The sequence below is a fragment of the Streptopelia decaocto genome (genome assembly GCF_964273445.1).
Source record: "Streptopelia decaocto genome assembly, chromosome: 9".
Lineage (NCBI taxonomy): Eukaryota > Metazoa > Chordata > Aves > Columbiformes > Columbidae > Streptopelia > Streptopelia decaocto.
The window spans coordinates 6,880,924-6,900,728 of NC_138664.1; the positions used below are offsets into that span (position 1 = coordinate 6,880,924).

General features: G+C 45.9%; 1 protein-coding gene across 1 annotated transcript in view; it reads left to right on the plus strand.

Moving 5' to 3' along the window:
* Positions 1-19,805, plus strand: part of SLCO3A1 (solute carrier organic anion transporter family member 3A1) — a 141,826-nt gene that overhangs the window by 111,049 nt on the left and 10,972 nt on the right. The window contains exons 5-9 of the mRNA XM_082060810.1: positions 7,128-7,292; positions 7,926-8,124; positions 9,008-9,146; positions 13,842-14,017; positions 17,018-17,082. Of these exons, the coding sequence (XP_081916936.1) occupies positions 7,128-7,292; positions 7,926-8,124; positions 9,008-9,146; positions 13,842-14,017; positions 17,018-17,082 (744 nt within the window). The remainder of the gene's footprint in view (positions 1-7,127; positions 7,293-7,925; positions 8,125-9,007; positions 9,147-13,841; positions 14,018-17,017; positions 17,083-19,805) is intronic.

The following is a 19,805-nucleotide window of genomic DNA, read 5'->3' on the forward strand; positions in this document are numbered from 1 at the left end:
TACGTCCATCTGGATAATTCTGTGGCTTTTGTTGTGGACTTACCAGAGCAACTGTTTCTGGCCACTGAATTTTTGGAATGGGCACTGGAAATTTTTGCAGGTTTTCACATAGAGGAATTAAAGAATGCAGCGTGTCCCTGCTGCACAGAGGGGCAGCAGATTTGCCTGAGGATGATGCTGAACAAGCTGATTTCTTGCCCACAGAGAGGCTATGGGGAGGTTGCTAGAGCATCTATTGCTCGTTGAAGTAGAGAAATTAAACTGCCACGTCCATGTGCTTCAAAGTATCGATTGCATCAGGAGGCACCACGGTCTTCCACATTAGTCTTCTCATTGCAGGTAACCCCATTTCGGACCCGTCAGTATTCCAGAAGTCTCTTTGTAGATGGACTTTGAAATACAATTTACATCACATCAAATGAGACAGGGAATGACCTTCTCAGTTTTGCCTTTGAGGCTGTCACAGACAACACGGTATTGATAGTTGACATCTCCTTTGAAGTCCCTTGCCAGTATTGTCACAGTTGGAACGTGGTCAAGAGTCCTGTTTGCTGAAGTAGCCACCTGGAGATCTTCAGACATGCACAGCCAGGGTAGGCAAACACGTGCACTCATTCCCAGTGAGCTGTGTATGTACATTATTTTGCCACCAGCTGAAAAATATATATACACTCCTGTGTGCCAGGACCGTGTATCCTTAATCTGTGTTGATTGTAATCTGTGTTGATTGTGTACAGTTTCCTTTGGGGGAAGTTAGACTGTTTAGCCTTTTTCCTAGGATAAAAAGAACTAGATCATTATACACAGAGGTTAAAAGTTATATATGTGCATGCATAGCCATGTCTTCTGTCTTTGGGGTTTGCCTGTACTTGTGAAGCTGAGCACCAGAAGGTCTACCTGTGCATGGCGTTGTGGGCGGAAATGCTTATCGAGGTTTGTGTGGCCATAACTCTGACTCCTTTTTAGCAAATATTGTCTCTGCAGCTCGGCCCTGGGCAGGTATGTGCCGGGCACAAGTCCATCTCTGTGCAGAGGTGTGGGATTGTCCATCTCTGTGCACAGTATGAGGGGAGAGAGTTGTTTTTCTGGGCTGATTGTGCGAACACACTGTGTGTCAACAGTGCATCCTTAGAGGCTGAGCAGAAGCTCCTTTTTGGGTGTTGAAGGGATTTGATTTGATATTTTTTATTTTATTTTTATTTATTTTCTTTTTTATTTTATTTTATTTTACTCGAAGCCTTGCAGTGACTGCCGCGGGTGAGCGGGCATGGTGGGAGCGGAAAGCAGGGTGGTGTGAGTTGGAGACGTGCTCCCAGCGGGGTCACGGCTGTCACTGGCCCGTGTGGCGCGGCTGGCACGTGGGAGGATGCTCGAGACACTACAAGATTTGCCTGAAAGACAGTGAGATGCAGGGCTGGATGAGATTCTTTGGCTTTCTCTGGCCTTAAGTGCACAGAAAAGCTAAGACTAATGTAAAAGAACCTGCTCAAAGGTTTGGAAAGTCTTTTACATCTCTACCAAGGTCTAAACAGGAAGGAGGGCCCAGCTTTCGGGGAAGCCACGGCATCTTTTTATGTGGGGTATTTTCATGCTGGGCAAAGAAGCATCCTTAAGAGGAGCTTCGAACTTGAAACGAAAGCCGTGCCTTTGAACGGCGCGAGGTGAAGAGCCGATCAAAGGCAGCAGAGGCTGCGGGCGGCTGCTGTGGCAGCTCAGGAGCGGCCCTGGGAGGTGCTTACCATTGCTAAACCGGCGTATGAACACTGCACTGCTTTACTTGATTAGTATTTCAGTTAATCAATGCAAATCCATTTGGGAGCATAGGGAAGTGAAGTATTAATAGCAGGAAGGGGATGGATGGGTTGGGTAGATGCTGCCATTGCTCTTGGCTCTCGGCTGGCAGCCTGGCAGGGTTTGTTCCAGCCCTGCGCGCTCTGTACGGTCTGTGAAAGCACTTCAGGCGTGGGCTGTGACAGTCCTGGCTGTCCTGGGGACACGGCTTTGCTTTCCTACCTCTGGTCTGCCTTGGGGACCTCTCTGATGTTTGGGGCCAGAGATGATGCTCGGCTGTGTCAGGTCACCTCTGCTCATGTCTGTGAAGCACCTGCCCTCTCACTCAGCGTGTTAACACGCTGCCTCTAACTCGTCACCTGCTGCAGGACGTGCTTGGAAATATTTTGTTAAATAGTTTTTCTTTTTTTTTTTTTTCATACAGAAATGTCACTTCTACAGAATTGAGCGGTCAGTTCTGTTGAAGTTTGGTTTCAAAATGCTTCCTTGGCTTTATCTTTACCTCCCTTGAAACATTCTGCTTTAAAGTCATTTTGGTTTTCAATGATTTAAACCAGAAATTCATTACATTCTGCCTGTCTGTCTAGCGAGAGAGATTAAAAACCTAAAAGGATTGAAATTGATATGGAATCCTTCATGTTTGGAGAGAGAAGCACATTCATAAAGAATAAAAAGAAACCTCACTGTGGAATTAAATGAATTTCAAAACTGCAAATTCCCTAGGTTTGGAAACATTTTGGTTTGTGTCCAGCTTCATTTCCAAGAGCGTAGGAGAGCTGGGATGTACATCTGACAGCTGTCTTGTCTTCTGTTTGGTTCCTCCCTGCTCTGTGTACCAATCTGCTGAATACTTAGAGAGGGAGCTGCTCAGAATCCTGGATTTCTCTCCCCAAAAGCGCTCTCTGGGAGGAGACGCGTGGCGCTGCGCTAGAAGCGTCCAGCTGTGAAAGGGTGTCCTGGGCCATGGAGAGCCTGTTGTCCTCAATGGGCTTTCATAGGATTGAGCGGGATTAATGGCTAACACGAGTAGTTTTAAACTCATGGCTCTAACGAGTGATAGTGACAACCTTTAGAAGAAGGCTCCATCTGCACCTTCATTAATGTCCAGAGTGGTGAGTCTTTCCCAGATCCAGACAGGTATGAAGATCTTAATGCCTTTTTGGATTTGGGTCTTGGCTTCCAGCCAGCATCTACGAGTCTTGCTGAGAAATCCTAGTCTTAGGTAAGGAGATGGTGGGTGATCATAAAAGGCCCCACATCAGGTCCTGTTGGTCTGCAAGTTCCCTTCGGCATGGATTTAATGAGGGTGTGGACTTTATTGCCAGGTTTTTCTTGGCCGTTTCAAAGCCAGCATCCTTGTTATCAGAAGCACTGATTTATTTAGAAAGGCCTTCAGCCTGCACAGTTCAAGGCAGAAACTGAGGTCAGGCAGAGTGCATCTGTCTCTGAAAAGATACTGTGCCTTCCTACAACCTCCATGAGGTGGGAGAGGGAGGTTTATGTCCCCTTTTGAAGTTGAGCAAAGGCAGTTGCTGTGGGCAGAATGATAAACTAGAACTAGGACCTGCTTTCCATCCATTAGAATGTTGCTGTTGCTTCAAGCTTGTATCTGTCGAGAATCCTCTTTGACGTAGACATGTCATCCTTTTACTTCATATCCTTTGTGATACTAATTTTGCCAAGGCCGCATGGACTTTGGCATATTAAACTCACCTGAGATATCTTCAGCACCTCCTGCCTTACTCCATCTTCTCTTTTAGAGGAGCTGCCTCTTTCTAGGAGGTGTTTTCTTCTTGCTACATGCACTGTTTTCTTCATCCCTTACTCTTCAAGCCAGGTGGAGATTTTGCCTTTTGGTTTCTATTAATATCTGAGGCTTGCTGCCTACATTGCTATTAGAAAATAGTATTTTGGCTCAGTGCTATATTTTACCTTTTCCTCACCACACTGTCCTAAGTGGACTGGGCTGTAAACCTCCCTCTAATTTATTACTTCGCTTTCTGTGTTCCTCATCTTTACTGCAAATTGAAAACATGTCTCTGTAGGGTGCTCCAACTGGAAAATCGGGCCTTGGTGATTGTAATGTTCCAAACAATTCATTTCAAGCACCAACGTGATGATTATAGTTTGTCGTTTCTGGAGAGTAGTTAAACCCATGTAATGAGGTTGCCAATTATCCCCGCTACTCCCCGATGTTTAGTGACAAATCAAAGCTACTTGGTGTACATAACTATGTTTGCTTGTCAAGCCTGTGGAGTGTCACCTACAGCTGGCCCACAGGAGGAGATGGAGAGGATGCTTGATGCCTTGGCACAGGTGTTGCTTGGGGTGTTAAAAGGTGAGAAGTCAAGGGATTGGCAGGGGTGTTGGAGAACTTGGGGACATCCTCACTGGGTCCTTTACAACGTGTGAATGATCCTATGACCAGTGCTGCTCATGGATCGTCTGACGAGTTGGATTTTAAGTACTTCAGCAGTGAAAAGAGGCTGAGGTTTCTTGTTCTTCTCAGTGTACCTTGCCATGGCAATGTGAACTGCTTTTCTGTCATCGTTTCTGTAGCATATTGGGTGAGTCGGGATAAGGATGTTAAATGAGCTGGTCCTTCTGAGCATGGGAGGATGAGTCTTACTGTGCCATGTCTGATACAGCTCATGGGTTCTCCAAGGAGAATTTTGAGACTTTCTTTTGAATCCAAAGACTTTTCCCTTTTCCCATTTGGCAAGTGGACTTCAACTTTATATTTATAGCTCCAGAGAGCTGCTACAAAGGGCTCAGCTAACATTTAGGCCAGCCAGCAAGGTACAGGGTGATGTTTATCATGACTTCTACTGGGATTGGCTCCAGTGAAGAAGCACCATGCTTCACTGTTGTGTTCCCCAGGGTTTTGCTGTCCCTCATCAGACATTCTCCATTCCCTCTTCATACCCAGCACCATATGCCAGACAACAGAAAGCACATCACTCTAGTCTACTGAGAGATTTTTAAACTTCACTGCTGACTTTTAATCTTGTTCCCAAAGATATTTCACCCTAAGAACTGAGACGGATAAGGCAGAAGCAGGTGTCAAATGATTCATCTTAATGGGTGGCAGTAGCAAGATGAAAGTATGTTCGTTTCTATGGGGAGCCTCCTGTCATTTTCCTTAGAAAGTGAATGAGAATGAGCTGGCCCTGGCTGAGGAGATGATGGAGGCTGCCAGGCGTTGCCTGTGTTGCCTGTGTTGCCTCTATGCTCTTTGCACTGGGTTTTGTGTTCTATCCTCCAGCCGGTACAGAGCCCTTTTGCAGTAGATGGTGGTCAAACATGCAGTGTAGGACAGGATCTATCCCAGAAAATTTGCACCCAGACACAGTGGGAGGAGAAGGAATGATGGAGTGATGGGACTCGTAACCCAGCACTGCCAGGCAGTCACAAGGGGCTCATCTCTTGTGTGAGGTGGTGCAATAACTCTGCAAAATCTTTGCTGTCCATCCCCAAGTACGAAGGATGGATTTTGACCTTGGTAATGCATGATGGTTGGGTACCGGCCTTGCCAACATCAGAAATAAATGTCCATGATCTTTAATTCCCTTCTGCAAAAGACAGGCTGTCATTGTTATTATTTGGTGGATAAAGTTAGAGCAAGAACTTTGTGTCTTTGCATTTCAATTGGCACAAAGCTGTATCTCAAGGAATCCATTAAACTTGAAAAAACTGAACTTCAGAGGCACAACAGGCATTAATACCTTAAGTATGGCTTTTCAAGCTCAACACTGCCAAGTCCACCTTTGCATTTTCCCTCCTTTTCCTGGCAAGAAGGCGAAATTCTGTAGGTGGCCACCAAAGAACTGAAGGAGGCAGCAGGTGGCTTCTGAGATCTGTCGGTGTCTGAATCCCCCCACCCCCGTTTCTCCCTCCCAGTATTTTTTCTCTCTTTTTTATTTTTTTCCCCTGTTCCACTAAAATATACTATGCCTCCTGCACCTTCATTATGTTAAGCAAATCCTCAGGAAGCAAGAATTTTATCCAGCATGGAAAAACATTTGTGATATAAAGAGACCTTAAACTGCAGAGTGGCCCCTTCCAAAAAGGTTAGATCAAACCTAATTATAACAGTTTTTTTTCTCCCCGCTAAAGAAGGAGCCAAGGGGACCCAAGCAGAGCCTTGACAAAGAGCTGTGCATTCACTTGCTGAGGCCAGTACAATTAGATTTTGCACCAAAAAAAGCCCTCAGGGAAGACTGAAGCTGACACCAGAGAAATCTGTTATCTCCTGCCAGACCCTGGTGCACCATAGGGGATGTGGGGGATGGATTTTCAGAATGCAAATAGGGGGTCCATTGAGGCTTGTCTACACTTCAGTGAGGTAATTTTCGAACTTAATGATTTTCACATTTAATTCAAGGAGAAATTAGTCATCAGGTATTGAGACAAAGCAAGGCTCTCTTCTGTACTGGGATGCTCTCCTCTTCAAGCTGTGTTATCTCGGCAATAATTAAAATGTTCGCTGAAGTAGAAAATGTGCTATCTGATTCATTAGCTAGATTTCCTTTTGTAAGGTAAGTCGTGTTTGCTTATCGGAAATAGAGACGGCCTTGGAGAAGAGGACTCTGGACACTAATGATTGAGAAGGGAGAAGCCGTGGGATCATGAAACTAAAGCAAGTGTGTGTGCATCTTACAAACCAAGTAGCTCAGCATGTCCTCTTCCACCTTTGCAGCCACCACGGTGCTGCTTGGCTAGTGAAGTTCTGGGTTGTGGGAACATGCCGGCTAACATGTCCCAGGTGTGAGGTCCCTTCTGCTTATGTGTGGCCATGGCCCAAGTCTAAGCAGGAGAATTTCAACTTGCACCCAGATGTTCTGCAAAGTGTCCTCAGCAAGTGAGTCAGTGTTACTTGGGAACAAGAAAATGAAGCAAGCCTGGGTGGCAGGAGAAGGAAAGTCCAAGTATGTGCTGGGGTGGCTTGTGTCTGAAAGTTTGCAAGAATTTATGCAGTGCTGAGTGTGGTACTTGTGACACCCATTGTGTGGCTCAGAGTTGTTCATGGGGAGCAGGTAGGGAAAGGAGCAGGAGAATGAAAATGCTGAACTTTGATTGACTTCCCTATGGGGGAAAGAAAAGCAATACTGGAAAACACTTATCCTTCGAAATTTCAAAATCATTCATAAGATGTAAACGTAACGATGGGTGATTTCTTTTTGCACTTGTTCTGGTGTTGCCACATTTCAACCAGCTTGTCTGTGCAGAACAGAAGATTACTCCTGTTTTGGAGTGAGTTGGTCCTGCAGGAGGGAAGCAGGGCATCTTCAACGGAGCCTACGCAAAAACACTTTTCCCTTTTTTCTCTCTCCTAGTGATCCCCAAAGTAACTAAGCACTTGCTCTCCAATCCCGTCTTCACCTGTATCATCCTGGCGGCCTGCATGGAGATCGCGGTGGTGGCCGGCTTCGCCGCCTTCCTGGGAAAGTACCTGGAGCAGCAGTTCAACCTCACCACCTCATCTGCCAACCAGCTCCTGGGTGAGTAATCATGGGGGCCACCAAAGTTCCAGGATCTAAGGGCAGGTTCTTCATTTGTTTTCTCCTGCTGCTCATTCCCAAGCAGACCCAGCGATTTGCTTATGACAGACGTTCTCTCAGCAGCACCCAATTAAGATATCTGCCAGCTGATCTTAGATGATCTCCAACCATATCTCGCCAGGTGGGCAGCTGGCAGTGATCTGTCAAAAACTGGGACATCATGAAATGGGTGGGTCTTAATATCAAAATAAGGAGCTTGCAAGCTGCTCTTCTGACAGTTGTTTTTTTCATTGGACTCATTGATATCTTCTGGATTTCCAAAAGAAACAATCCCCTGCAATCAGTCTTGCATCTCACAGTTTAAGAACATTCTTTAAGGGAGACTTCATATTTGCAAATGCAACTATTTCCTCATCTCTGAGATCAGACTGCTGTGAAGTACACCAAGCAGGGCTCATCCAAAGCCTTTGGATACCTCAGAAAACTCTGTATTTGTCTGCCAGCTGTTGCAGATTAGAGATGCTGCTGCTTAGATTAGAGTGGGCCAATCTCAGTAATTTTGACATCTCCCTCCAACATGAACAAGAACTGGAAGAATATCCTGGTTCCTCTAACTTACTTTTCCTCTTACAGGGATGACAGCAATCCCATGCGCATGTCTGGGCATATTCCTGGGTGGCCTCTTGGTGAAGAAGCTCAGCCTGTCTGCTCTGGGAGCCATCAGGATGGCCATGCTGGTGAACCTGGTGTCCACAGCTTGCTACGTGTCTTTCCTGTTCCTGGGATGTGACACAGGACCTGTGGCAGGGGTTACTGTTCCCTATGGAAACAAGTGAGTCCCCAGAGAGTTTTGGGATCTGACACAACCTTATAAACATAAATGCCATATTATTGTCCTTGACAGGCAGCATTCAGACAGCGCTGGCCCTTAGACAGCCATATAGAGCAAGCCTATAGAAGGCTCTTAGTTTGGGGTGTTTTCATGCCACTCGTCACTATGAGAGTTGAGTAACCACAGCTGACAATGGAGTTTTACTAAAATCAGACAAACTGAATCGAGAGGTGCCAGATGTGATTCTGCACCCATGGGTGCATATCTTTGGGTCCATCCACCATACCATCTGGTTACTCCTGGCAGCAAGGAACATGCACTGCTTTGTCTGTTTATTGAGTTTGTAGAACCAGGTTTTAGATGCCTGGAAATTCAGATGCGGTGAGGAAAGAGAACGCGTGGCTCCAGGCCCATTTTAGTGGGAGAAATGAGGCACACGGTGCCCTGTAGCATTCACGGGACTTGGAGAGAGTTGTTCTGTATTTTCTTTTCTGGTGCTTCTCAGTATGCAGTGGCATCTCTTTAGAAGATGACAACTTCTGGCTTTCAGCTCCGCATGGTTACTGTTCTAGGAAAACACAGAATAATCTCTGCAGCATCTCTTTGGATTGCCTTGGGAATATTCACTGGGGTGACAAGGCAGCCCAAGCCTCGCGTTAGGTTCCCTGTCACAGAGGGAGAGTGGCCATGGCATTTCTGTCCCCAGGGAGAGGCTGTAGCCTGGATTTCTTAAAGCTGGGACCCAGACTGCCTGCCCACTGCTTTTTGTAATTTGTTTGCCTCAACAAACCCCCTTCAAAGCCATCTTCATGTGGCAGTGATTGGAAAAGCTGGCTGATCTCACCGTACTGCCCATTAACTTCTCTTTCTGTTTCTCTTACAGCTCAACTCCAACCTCATCTCTGGACCCATATTCCCCCTGCAATAACAACTGTGAATGCCAAACTGATTCCTTCACTCCGGTCTGTGGGGCAGACGGGGTCACGTACTTATCCGCCTGCTTTGCTGGCTGCAGCAGCACGGTGAGTGGACTTTCCTGGGGACCTCTCACCTGTAGGAACGATTCTGTGAGCACGAGTGAGTGACACTAGTGCGTATCTGGTCGAGTAGCTCATTTACAGCCCCAGATGGGACTGAGCCGCTGTCGTTTTTCACTCTGTCGCATAAATGCCCGCTGGCTCAGGCGGCAGTCTGCCAGGGTGAGCCATGGAGCGGGATTTCCCATCTTCCTTCTCCTCCTCTGGTCTTTCTCCTCAGCGTGGAAGGCTCAGGAGAGACCTTATTACTCTCTACAACTGCCTGAAAGGGGATTGCAGCACGGAGGGTGATGGTCTCTTCTCCCGAGTAGCAAGTGATAGGACAAGAGAAAATGGCCTTGAGTTGCACCAGGGGAGGTTTAGATTGGACATTAGGAAAAAATTCTTCACAGAAATGGCTGTCACACCAGTAGAACAGGCTGCCCAGGGAAGTGGTGGCGTCACCATCTCTGGAGGTGTTTAAAAGACATAGAGATGTGGTTCTTAAGGACATGGTTTAGTGCTGGAGTTAGGTTATGGTTGGACTCAATGATCTTGAGGATCTCTTCCAACCAAAATGATTATAGGATTCTATGAAGCAAGGAACATGAGAAGAGCAAGGTTGTCCACTGGCAGAACCCAGATCCCCTGTGAGAGCTTGTCATCCCAGGCTGTGTGACCAGCTTCTCTTTTTCTTCTGCAGCCCCTCATCTCGTCACTCCTTCACCTGCCCATGTTTGCCTTGCCCAGTCCTTCTGTTCTTTATTGTCTCGCTCTTTTCCTGAATCTGCTTCTTAGACACATATGACCAGATCCTGGTTTTATTCACACTTTTTTAAGCTCTCCTTCCATTCCTGTTGTTTCTCTCTCTTTCCCTCCTTTGCTCTGAGGCAGTGACAAGAGCAAGTTGTCAAGGAAGCAGAAACTCCATCCAAAGACATTCTGCGTTTTTCAGTTCTCCATATCTCAGAGTTTATTTCCTTTAGAAAATTCTTAAAGACCAAACCATCTCTGTGTACAAAGATGTGAGGGATTTTTAACAGTATCTTAAAAGCTTGCTTTTCTACTTTTTGCTGCTGAAATGCTAACATCTTCTGGGTTACACTGAAAATGAGCGTTTGCCGCTCCTGTGGTGGGTACTGTTGGGGTAATTGCGTCCTTGCTCCCTGCCCGGGGCTGTGCCAGGTGTGGTGACCACTGCCACACTGGCTGTGTGGAGCTTGTGGGAGGTCAGCCTGGTCACAGTGACAGTTCATGGCTGCAGGGACAACTCACCCCTTGTGATTATCCCTCCACGGCCTCATCCTTCCCTTTTGAGGAGACATCAAACCTCCATTCCTGCCCCAAAGAGTCAGGCCGCCCGTGAGTGCTGGTGAGCGGAGGTGCAGGCTTGCTGTTGGCAACTGCAGCCTCACAGCCCAGGTGACCCGGGAGCTCATCCTGCTTAAACCTCTTCTCAATTCCCACTCCAGACCATGAGACACAGGCATCCCTTTGAAATACCACAGTTTCAAGGTGCTTTCAGCAACCCCACCAGGGACTTCATGAGCGTATGGCACATACGAAGGTGTTACCATCTTCCCTCTTCCTTCTTTTGCTGCTAACAAGAGACAAGGCAACACCTGGGGGCAGCAATATGATCATTTTAACAAGAAGCCAGCTTGTACAGGGCACATGGAATGACGTCTCACCAGCTCACCAAGCCCTTAGCAAGAGTGCAGCTGGTGTGGTCCATGGCTGGAGTGCAGGAGTGACCTCCTCGCTGTGTGGTTCAGGGCGAAGCTCTGGCTGCTCTGGAAGGAGCACGGTAATGAAAATTCAGCTCTGCCCCTTCAGTCTGCAGCTGCCTGACCTCGTGCCCTGCAAGAGCAAACCTCTGAGCAAAAACTTCACTGTCCCCCACCCTCTCTCCTACTTGTTCTTTCTTATTTTGCCTTTTCATCGTCATCTTGGGGTTCTTTTCATCATTTTGTTTTGTGGGGTTTTTTGCAGTGATGTTTTGAACACAAATTTGTGAAGCAATAGCAACCTCTGGAAAGGGCATTGTTGATAATTATGGGCTGGTTTGGCCATGTAGTGGCCCTGAGGCAAAGCCAAATTGCCAAACCAGGTTTTAAACCCTTAATCTAGGTAACAACCTATCTAGAGGGTCTTGTGAATGTTATATGCTCGTGATGAGCCAAGGGTTGCCTTTTACTGGGACGTAAAATTCTCTGAATGCTTTATTTAACTTTACAGCGTTGGATGTTTCTGACTGCTTCTTTCTTCTTTTCCTCTGTGAACAATTTCTAAAAGCAATGTGTAGTTCAGTTAGTTTTTTTCTTTTTAATTTCTTCTTTCTTAGTGAGCCGGTTGCAGAGGGGCTCCTGTCCAAAAAGCTGTAAGAATATTGGTGCTGATAGGCAGAGATCTGGCACCCTCAGGAATTTATCTTTCAAGCCCTTTCCTGGGGGTGGCCCTTGCATACAAAATCTTTTGGCTGTGCATCTTGTTTGTTTGATGCCAGTGTTTCTCTCAGTGTCCCCTTTTGTCTGGAGACACGTGAATTCCAGTCTGGCATTACCATGTTGGCATCTCACAGACTTGCACTTAAATACCAGCTTGTTCCTTCCCTGTCAGAGCCAGGGTTTAAAAAAAAAAACCCTAGTAATTAAAAACATGGGTAATTTGCATAGGTAACGACCCCAAACTCATGATGATGTTAAAGGTGCAAACTCTGCATCTGTGCAGCTTCACATGTACACAGAAAATCTGGGTTTGCAAGCTGCTGGGCAGCGGAAGACTGTGATGATGTGTGGTTGAATGCAGTGGGGTTGCAGACAAGGGAATTTAATAGCAATTTGGCACACACAGCAAAAAGTTGCCTCTCTGCAGGACGAAGGTAAAACTCCACCTTTGATGTTCCCTTGTTTGATGTCTGTGAGTTGTGTAGTGTGTCAAAGATCTCCCAGGTACGATGAGGTGCAGCACTAAGCAAGCGGACGAAGTTGGTACAAACTATGCGCAGTGCTTTGGGCCAGAACCATGGTGCAAAGTGGTCAAAAAAGGCAGATTAAGGGGCACAGTTTCAGGCAATGGAGGTGGGGACCTACTTCATGGTTTGTTAAAAGTCACACCAATGGGAGGAGAATCTGCACCACTTTGCCATAAACAAGTACTTTCTTTCCATTGATGAGAGCCCATGGAAAATAAGCCGCCAGTTCTGTGGGTTTGCTGTGATGGCAGTTTTGTCCCAGGATATTTCAGTGCAGGTATGTACTCCCCTTGAACTTAGATGGGTTTTAATCTACAGGGCTGTCTCCAGGCTGGTTGCTAGCAATGCACTGCATTAAGAGCCAGAACTGCAAATTCCTGTTGTCTCTGTGCAAACCCCACTGCACTGGTGCTAATTGTCACCATCTCGAAGCCTTCAGGTGTTAGCTACTAACCCACAGCACAGGAATTTGTTAATTATTGCTCGCCAGCCAGAAAGGCACCTGCATGTCTGTTACAGCTCTCCTGGAGTTCTGCGCTGCAGTCTCGCTTGCCCTCTGTGCACTTATTTGGAAGAAAATCGTTTGACTCCTATGCAGACGGAGGAGATTGGTGTCAGAAAGGCTGGAGTAGCATCCCCACGGATCCTTATATTTGGAGGCAGTGAACCAGAAAGTGTGTTTTTATCTGTTCCTAAGGGGACCCCAGCAGAAAAGCAAAGGGATTTCTGCTTCAACCTGGTAGAGGCGAAGGAGGGGAGATTTAGCTGGTTTTCAATATGTTTCATTTTATGGTGTTACTCCTCTTACAAACATGTGACCTGCAAACCCAGCGGGCTGATGAAGACGAGCCATGAATCATTTATGATTGTTTCGTTCTGTATTCGTTAGGGGATTTCTTGTGTGCTTTAATTGCACTGACATCCCCCACTCAGAAAGGGGCAAATTGGAAAATAAGAGGAAAAAAAAAACACCCTAAATCTGTGACTGGCAAACAAAGCTTCTTTTCACATCCCGCACTTACTGGAGAGAGCAAAGAAAAATGCAGTCACTTCACCCTCCTTCTGATCACATGTTGATAAAGTTTATCTTGCCTGACTTCAGCTTTTAGCTTGACACAAATCCCTCTGAACCAGACGTCATTTATTAGCCCTGTAGTGCGCTTGAGTCCAGCAGTGTCTGTGCCGCCAAGCTGTGCTAGTTCAGCTCTTGGTGAGCCTCAGCACCCATTTTGGGTGGCTTCTTCCTGGGATTCAGGGTGCCAGAAACAAGGACTGAATCCACAGCCAACAACAGGGCTGCAGATTTACCAGCTTTTAATGTACTTCAGTTTAATTGGAACAGCCAAGAGAATGGAGGTAAATAAGAAAGTAATTAGAGTTGTAATTTGGGGATCTTCCTTGTCACAGGGACACAGATCGTTTCTTTATTCTCCTCCGAAGGGGTTTAACTTGGTAATAATTTTGTTGCAGTGACATTTATGGGAGAGACTTGAAAGGAGCAGAAGAAAAGAAACAAGCCAAGGGATGGCTCTCCCTTGCTGGTAGCATGCATCAGAGCTGACGTGGTTCTGAAATCCTTTCCAAACCCCCCGTCAAATAAGCACTTAGGAGTTACTTAATTGACCATTAGAGGATTCCGAATTGCTGTTGGCAAGCCTTGGTTACAGAGGGCCCGTGGTGGGAACCGTGGCTCTCACTTCCCCTGAAACCCCTTTGCTCCTCCACAGAACCTCAGTGGCTGTTCCTGCCTCACCTCGGTCCCCGCCGAAAATGCCACCGTCGTTCCCGGCAAATGCCCCAGTCCCGGCTGCGAAGAGGCCTTCTTGACATTCCTCTGCGTCATGTGCGTTTGCAGCATGATTGGGGCCATGGCGCAGACGCCGTCAGTCATCATACTCATCAGGTAGGACCGTGGATGCAAAGGGCTCGCCGGGGGCTGCTTTCGGGATGGGAGCAGGGCTGGGGGGACATTGAGCGAGCTGAGGGTCCTGCACAGCTCCTGGCCGCTGGCTTTTTGGCTGTGTGTGCCCATATCAATGACTTTGGCTTAAGCAAATGTTCAGTGTATCAAAAAAATCCTCCTAAGCACTCCCTGGTGGAAACACCTTGAAAGAGCTGCCTATATTTTCAAAAGATTTTGAACCTTCTCAGCAAATGAGGAGTTACAGGCACAGGCTTTCTTGTACCTTACTGCCTTTGTGTGCAGGCAGGAGTCAGTGATGTAAAAGCCCGAACAGTCCTGCCTGAATTTCAGCTCCATTGTTTCAAGTGCTAATTAAATCATTTTCTCTCTAAGCCACTATTATGCTTGGTAGCACCTGTTGCATCCATGGCATGGCCCCTACAGTACTGGCCTGCTAGAGAGAATACGGGAATTGCACAAGTACAGCTTTGTAAAATGGCAGTGAGGAGAGACTGGGCTTGCAAGCCAAGAAGATCCCTGCAGGGATGCTGCAGAGAAAGGTGGCCAGCTTGTTCTTATCAAGACTTACCAAGTTAAGGACATTACAGCTGCATCAGGAAAGGGGCAGAACTGCAGCCCCACATTCTCAGCATTGCATGGCTGAATAAGATGCCTTTAGAGATGGCCTAGAGGTCTTAGACACCATGGTAAAATGAAAGGCTTCAGCAAAGGCTGTCTTTGGTCAGTACTCCCCTGGCTAAAGTTTAACTTCCCTCACTCTGGACCAAGTCCAGGAACAGAAGGAACTTGAAAGTCTGAAGGACATCTCTCAGTTGAGCCAATGTGAATAGGTGGACAGAAGTAGCTTATTCAAATAACTGACCTTGTGTTACTTCCAGACACATGGAACATTTCACCTTAAAATACACGTATATATCTGGGCCCACGTTTATCCAGAATTACTTATCTGTCCAGGCTGTCGCTTACTGAGAATAATAACCAAAGACATAAATAGCAGATCCATTCTGCTGCCTGGAAAATTCCAATAAAATTCAATCAATAAGGTCTGTATTAGAAACACGCGCCTGAGTGGATCTTGGACAGAACAGCTCTGTGAGGGCATGTCTCCCTGCAGGATACAAAATGAGATATTCCACCTACTACTTCATTTCTCTCTTTGCATCTACAGTAGCTAAAGGGAAATCAAATTTCTCATGACAAATATTGTGGCAAAAGTAATTTGAAGTTTGAAGAGTTCTTTGTTCAAGGGAGCTGCCGGCACCTGTAGGATCCTGAATGGAGACGTCTTGGTGTCAAATTCAAATGAAATAAGCCGGCCACCAGCCAGAAAGAAAGAGTACAAGGGAATAAGAAAAGCAAAGGGAATATTGAAAATATTCAGCTCACAGCTGTAGGAAATAAACAATTCACACATCCAAATTAGTAACTAAGCTCCCCTCCGAAGTACTGATAGCTACTGCTCTCTTGCAACTGCCATCTTGCGTTGCTAAAAGAAAGTTTTGGCATATAAGTGTGTCCCTGGTGTCTGTGGCAGTGACATGTGACGTGGGCAGCTCCAGTGGTTAATTTAAAAATGAACTTCAGTCTCTACAAATTAGATGTCTTGTCTGGGCAAATCATTTGTTCACTGCTGTAGTTGGTGAGAAAAGGAGATGTCTCCAGGTGGCAACTTTTTCTCCACCCTACGGTATGGGGACTGACTTTGGTCTTATATACAAAAATGTGGACCGATGGACAACACCACTGATTAAAAACCCACTGTGACTATTTCACATGATAATAAATACTCTTTCTGTTTCCTTCATTTCCCACCCAGCTGTAGAATCCTATTTGACCCAAGCCATTAACCACTAAAACATTTTTTCACGCGTAGATACTTCATGGCATTAAGTCTTTTGTCAAGCCTGGGTATCAGCTTGAAAACCCTGCTGAAATTCAGCCAGAGGTCACAGGCTCCATGCAGGAATCATGGTACGAAGCTACACGGCCAGTGTAATGTGTGAGATGAGGGCAGGTGGTCAGAAGGGTTTTCTCTTGAATTAAAACCTATTGCTCTTTCTGGCTGTTTTATCACTTTTGTCTGATTCCCCCCAATGCGTTTGTGCAGAGGACGCCACTGCCACCATGGGTGCTCACTACAGACCTCTCTAAGGAACTAATAGAAGAGTCAACTGAAGCCTTTAAAGTTCCCTTGTGTGATGAATCTGCTCATATGGGGATCACTGTTCTGCTTTCTCAGCCTTTATATTCTGTGAGAAGTAAAATGCTATTATAAGACTTAAGACCAAATTAATGACTTCTGAAATTTCAAAGGCTTTGCTGAGCCTACCCCAAGAGGATGGCTTTAGCCAGTAGCATCCTTGAGCTAACCAAATTAGAAAGTCATGAAACATACTTTAAAGCACCTTTGAAGGATAACACTAATGCAACAGAGTGGGTTGTGTTCATAGCAAAAGGCAGCACAACCGTTGTCTTCCCAGCATAAAAAAAATTCACGTATTAAACTCTTGCCCATGAAAACTAGTCTTCTTGAGCACATCCTCCTGGGGTGCATGATTTAACTGATTGCCTGAAGCTTTTGGTCCATCTTCCTCCTCCTCTCTCTTGTTCCCGGTAGCCTGGGAAGTCTTAGAACAAAAAGTTTTCTCTCCCACCAATTCGCAACATCTGGAGGCTTGAAAGCATGATGGGGAGCTTGTAAATGATGATTTACTGGGCTGGGAATTTCATTTTTCTTCATCTCATGACAAGATTAGCTGTTGTTATTAATGACTTAGCTAAATTCCCGAACCTGTCACTGATGCAATTACTTTTGGGGCTGTAGGCAGTTCAGGCAAAGGGAGAAGAAAAAGCCCATTAATGACTTTTTGAAGAGGCGGGGGTGCCATCCTGCCTGCCTGCGCGGAATGGCCATGGGCTGTGTTAATCAAAGCAGAACAAGAATCGATTTCATTTTCTCTCCCTCCTTCCTTCCTACAGAACCGTGAGCCCCGAACTCAAGTCTTACGCTTTGGGGGTGCTTTTCCTGCTTCTCCGTTTGCTAGGTAGGTACAAAAATTTCACGTACTTCTCTCCCATCCTTTCCTCCCTCATGGAAGGCTCTATTTTTAATGTGCAAAAGTTGATTTCTGCTCCATGTAGTGCTGTGGTTGTCATGAGTGGGGTCTGACACAACAGAGTCCGAGGCCTCTCTCTGAAAGAGCTGACATCGAGGCTCCTAAAGGCGCTTTTCCTGCCGTTTGAATTGTGCTAATGGAAGAAAATGTGGTGTTGCATTAGAAATGACCGTTTCTGCCATGGTCCCACGCAACCGGTTACACTTCTGTAGCTGTTATTAACATGTCAGCAGCTTACAGAATTCCTGCTGTATTGCATATTGCTGAAGTAGAGGTGTTTTCATCCTTCTTTGAGGGACAGGACTTGTGTTACATGGTGTGTTTGTCCCTTTGGGTCTCTTGAAAGGGAAATGGTGAAATGAGGCTGAGCCCTTGTATCCTCCTGTGGGTCCATATCCCATTAAAATACACATGGCTGTTCCTTGGGACTGGTGTCTGCTTCTCATGTATGAATCAAAAGGAACAGACTGGGCTGTTGTTATCCTGCTTCTTGTTTGTGGATGGAGTGGTTTTATTCCCCTTTTGAAGAAATGTCTCTTATTTTAGAGCTCCTATATTTCAACTCATTAATCTCAGTGATTCCGGGCAAAATCCTCTCTGATCCATCATTGTGTAGGTCTATCTCATGCATGTGATTTCTGCATGTTGTGCAGGTGGAATTTACCTTTTTTTTCAGCAGGGCACAGGTGTGAGACCCCCCAGTCTCAAAGGAACGAGCGGGAGAGTAAAATGCCATCTCCTAGGGTGCAGAAAGGCACTAGGAAGTAGGGGACCAAAACTCCCACAGTCCTGTACATTGCTTTGAATAACTGACCTCATTTATTTACTTAGCTGGAAGGAACACAGTGGTCCCAGAGCAGTTTGTGATAAAGCCAGTTAGATTTTCATTGGTTTTGGTGAAGTCATACAGAAAGCTTCATCGAGCGATCTTCTCCAGGGCTCAGATAACTCCAAGGGAATCTTCTGGGTTGACTCGGGCCAGCTCTGGTCCAAGCCTTGCAAAGACAGCATTTTCTTCAGCTGTGGGTGCTGCTTGCATGTTTTGGTCTCTCTTCAGCTCTCGCTGGCCAAATGCGGAGTGTCAGCCGGCAAGTGTGCCAGGGGATGGCCGCGAGCTGGTGTTTCCAAAGGAAAAAGTACCTCAAGGGGAGATTTTTTCTCTTTTCTCTTCAACAGAGAGAAACCTCCTGAGATAGCAGCATCTCAAATTCCTCTTAAAACCAGGCTCAGACATGTATGCTTAATTTAATAGATTTTTTTTTTCTTCCAGTAAAGAGTAGTAAGAACTTAAACTCAAATCTTTTTATGTTGCTCTGTCACAAAGGAATTCCCATGAAATAAGACAATACAGCCTGAAGCATATCAGCAATGTAGCCTGAACCCACACAAATGAAGAGAAAGGCACTTTTCTATATGAGCAAGGGTATCCAAATCTTGCCCTTAACAATTTGAGGTTTGAGAATAGCTTTAGTGATTTATTTTAAAAGCTTTTCAGTTCACCTTTAAGCTTTGACTTAAGAAGAGAGTGATAATAGCTGCTTCTGGAACCAAAGGAGAGTATTAAATACAGGAGGTATGAGACCCAGAGGTGCAATCGTAGCTAATAGATTTCAGTAAGACAGAAGCAGCTTTCTTATACAGCCCTACAGTTTCTGCAATGAAATATATATATAGCAGAAATTTTTGCAACACTTTGCAGTAAGACGTAAAACATGATTGAATCTCTTTAATATTCACTGTAATAACAAGAAACACAACTGAATTCTCCCAATATCCTCCTGGATATATTATCTCATTCCATAAGAATCCTGCTGTGAGAGGGCAGCATAACATTGTCTTCCTATAAAAGTGTTACTGCAGTTTCTCAGAGAAGTCTGTAAAGCGATGCTGCTGGGGCCAAAGGTTTTGAATGGCAATGTCTGGAATGGCAAGGAGTTTTAGATGTGTAAGACCCCAGACACATCCTTTCTGGGTGATGTTCGCCGTGCAAAGCCTCCGCTTACTAGAACTCTTCCTTTGGTTTTTCCTGCCAGTCGATGTTGTTTGCCTCTTGTCTTCCAACATGACAAAAACACAGTGTTTTGTCTCAGAAAGACTTTACAATCTGCAGTGCAACCCCTCAACTCCCTTGGCTCAGAGGGCCTAGGCACAGAGTTGTTCCCTTGAGTCTCTTGTCCTCTGGTAAAAATGACCTGAAACCCTCACTGGTTGCTAAATGTTTTTCATATATTTTTCTTTAAGGTTTCCATATCCACATCTGCGTTCAAATAGGTGTAGCTTTGGAGTTCGGTGTAACAGGTCCTTCTTCCTGCAGAGCACTTTCCAGGCCAAATTATCTTTAAAGCTGGAAAGCCAGCTGAAGCCAGCAGATGGGGATGACGGATCTCTCTGAAGTTCAGCCTGTGCATCTCCAAAGCTTTGTTATTGACATCTCTCAGCATGTTCACAAGTAGGGGCTCACACCTCAAAATTATGATCCCAATGTAGTTTTCTCTTAGTCCAGAAATCGTGCAGCTCCTGCCTCCTCGGTCGCATCTGGATGTCACCCTTAGGTGGCACCCAGCACCAGTGCAGCACTGGGCGCACAAGCTGCAGCATGGTATTTTTGCTTGTTTCTGGTAGGAGCCCAGATGATGTCTTGAATTCCAGAT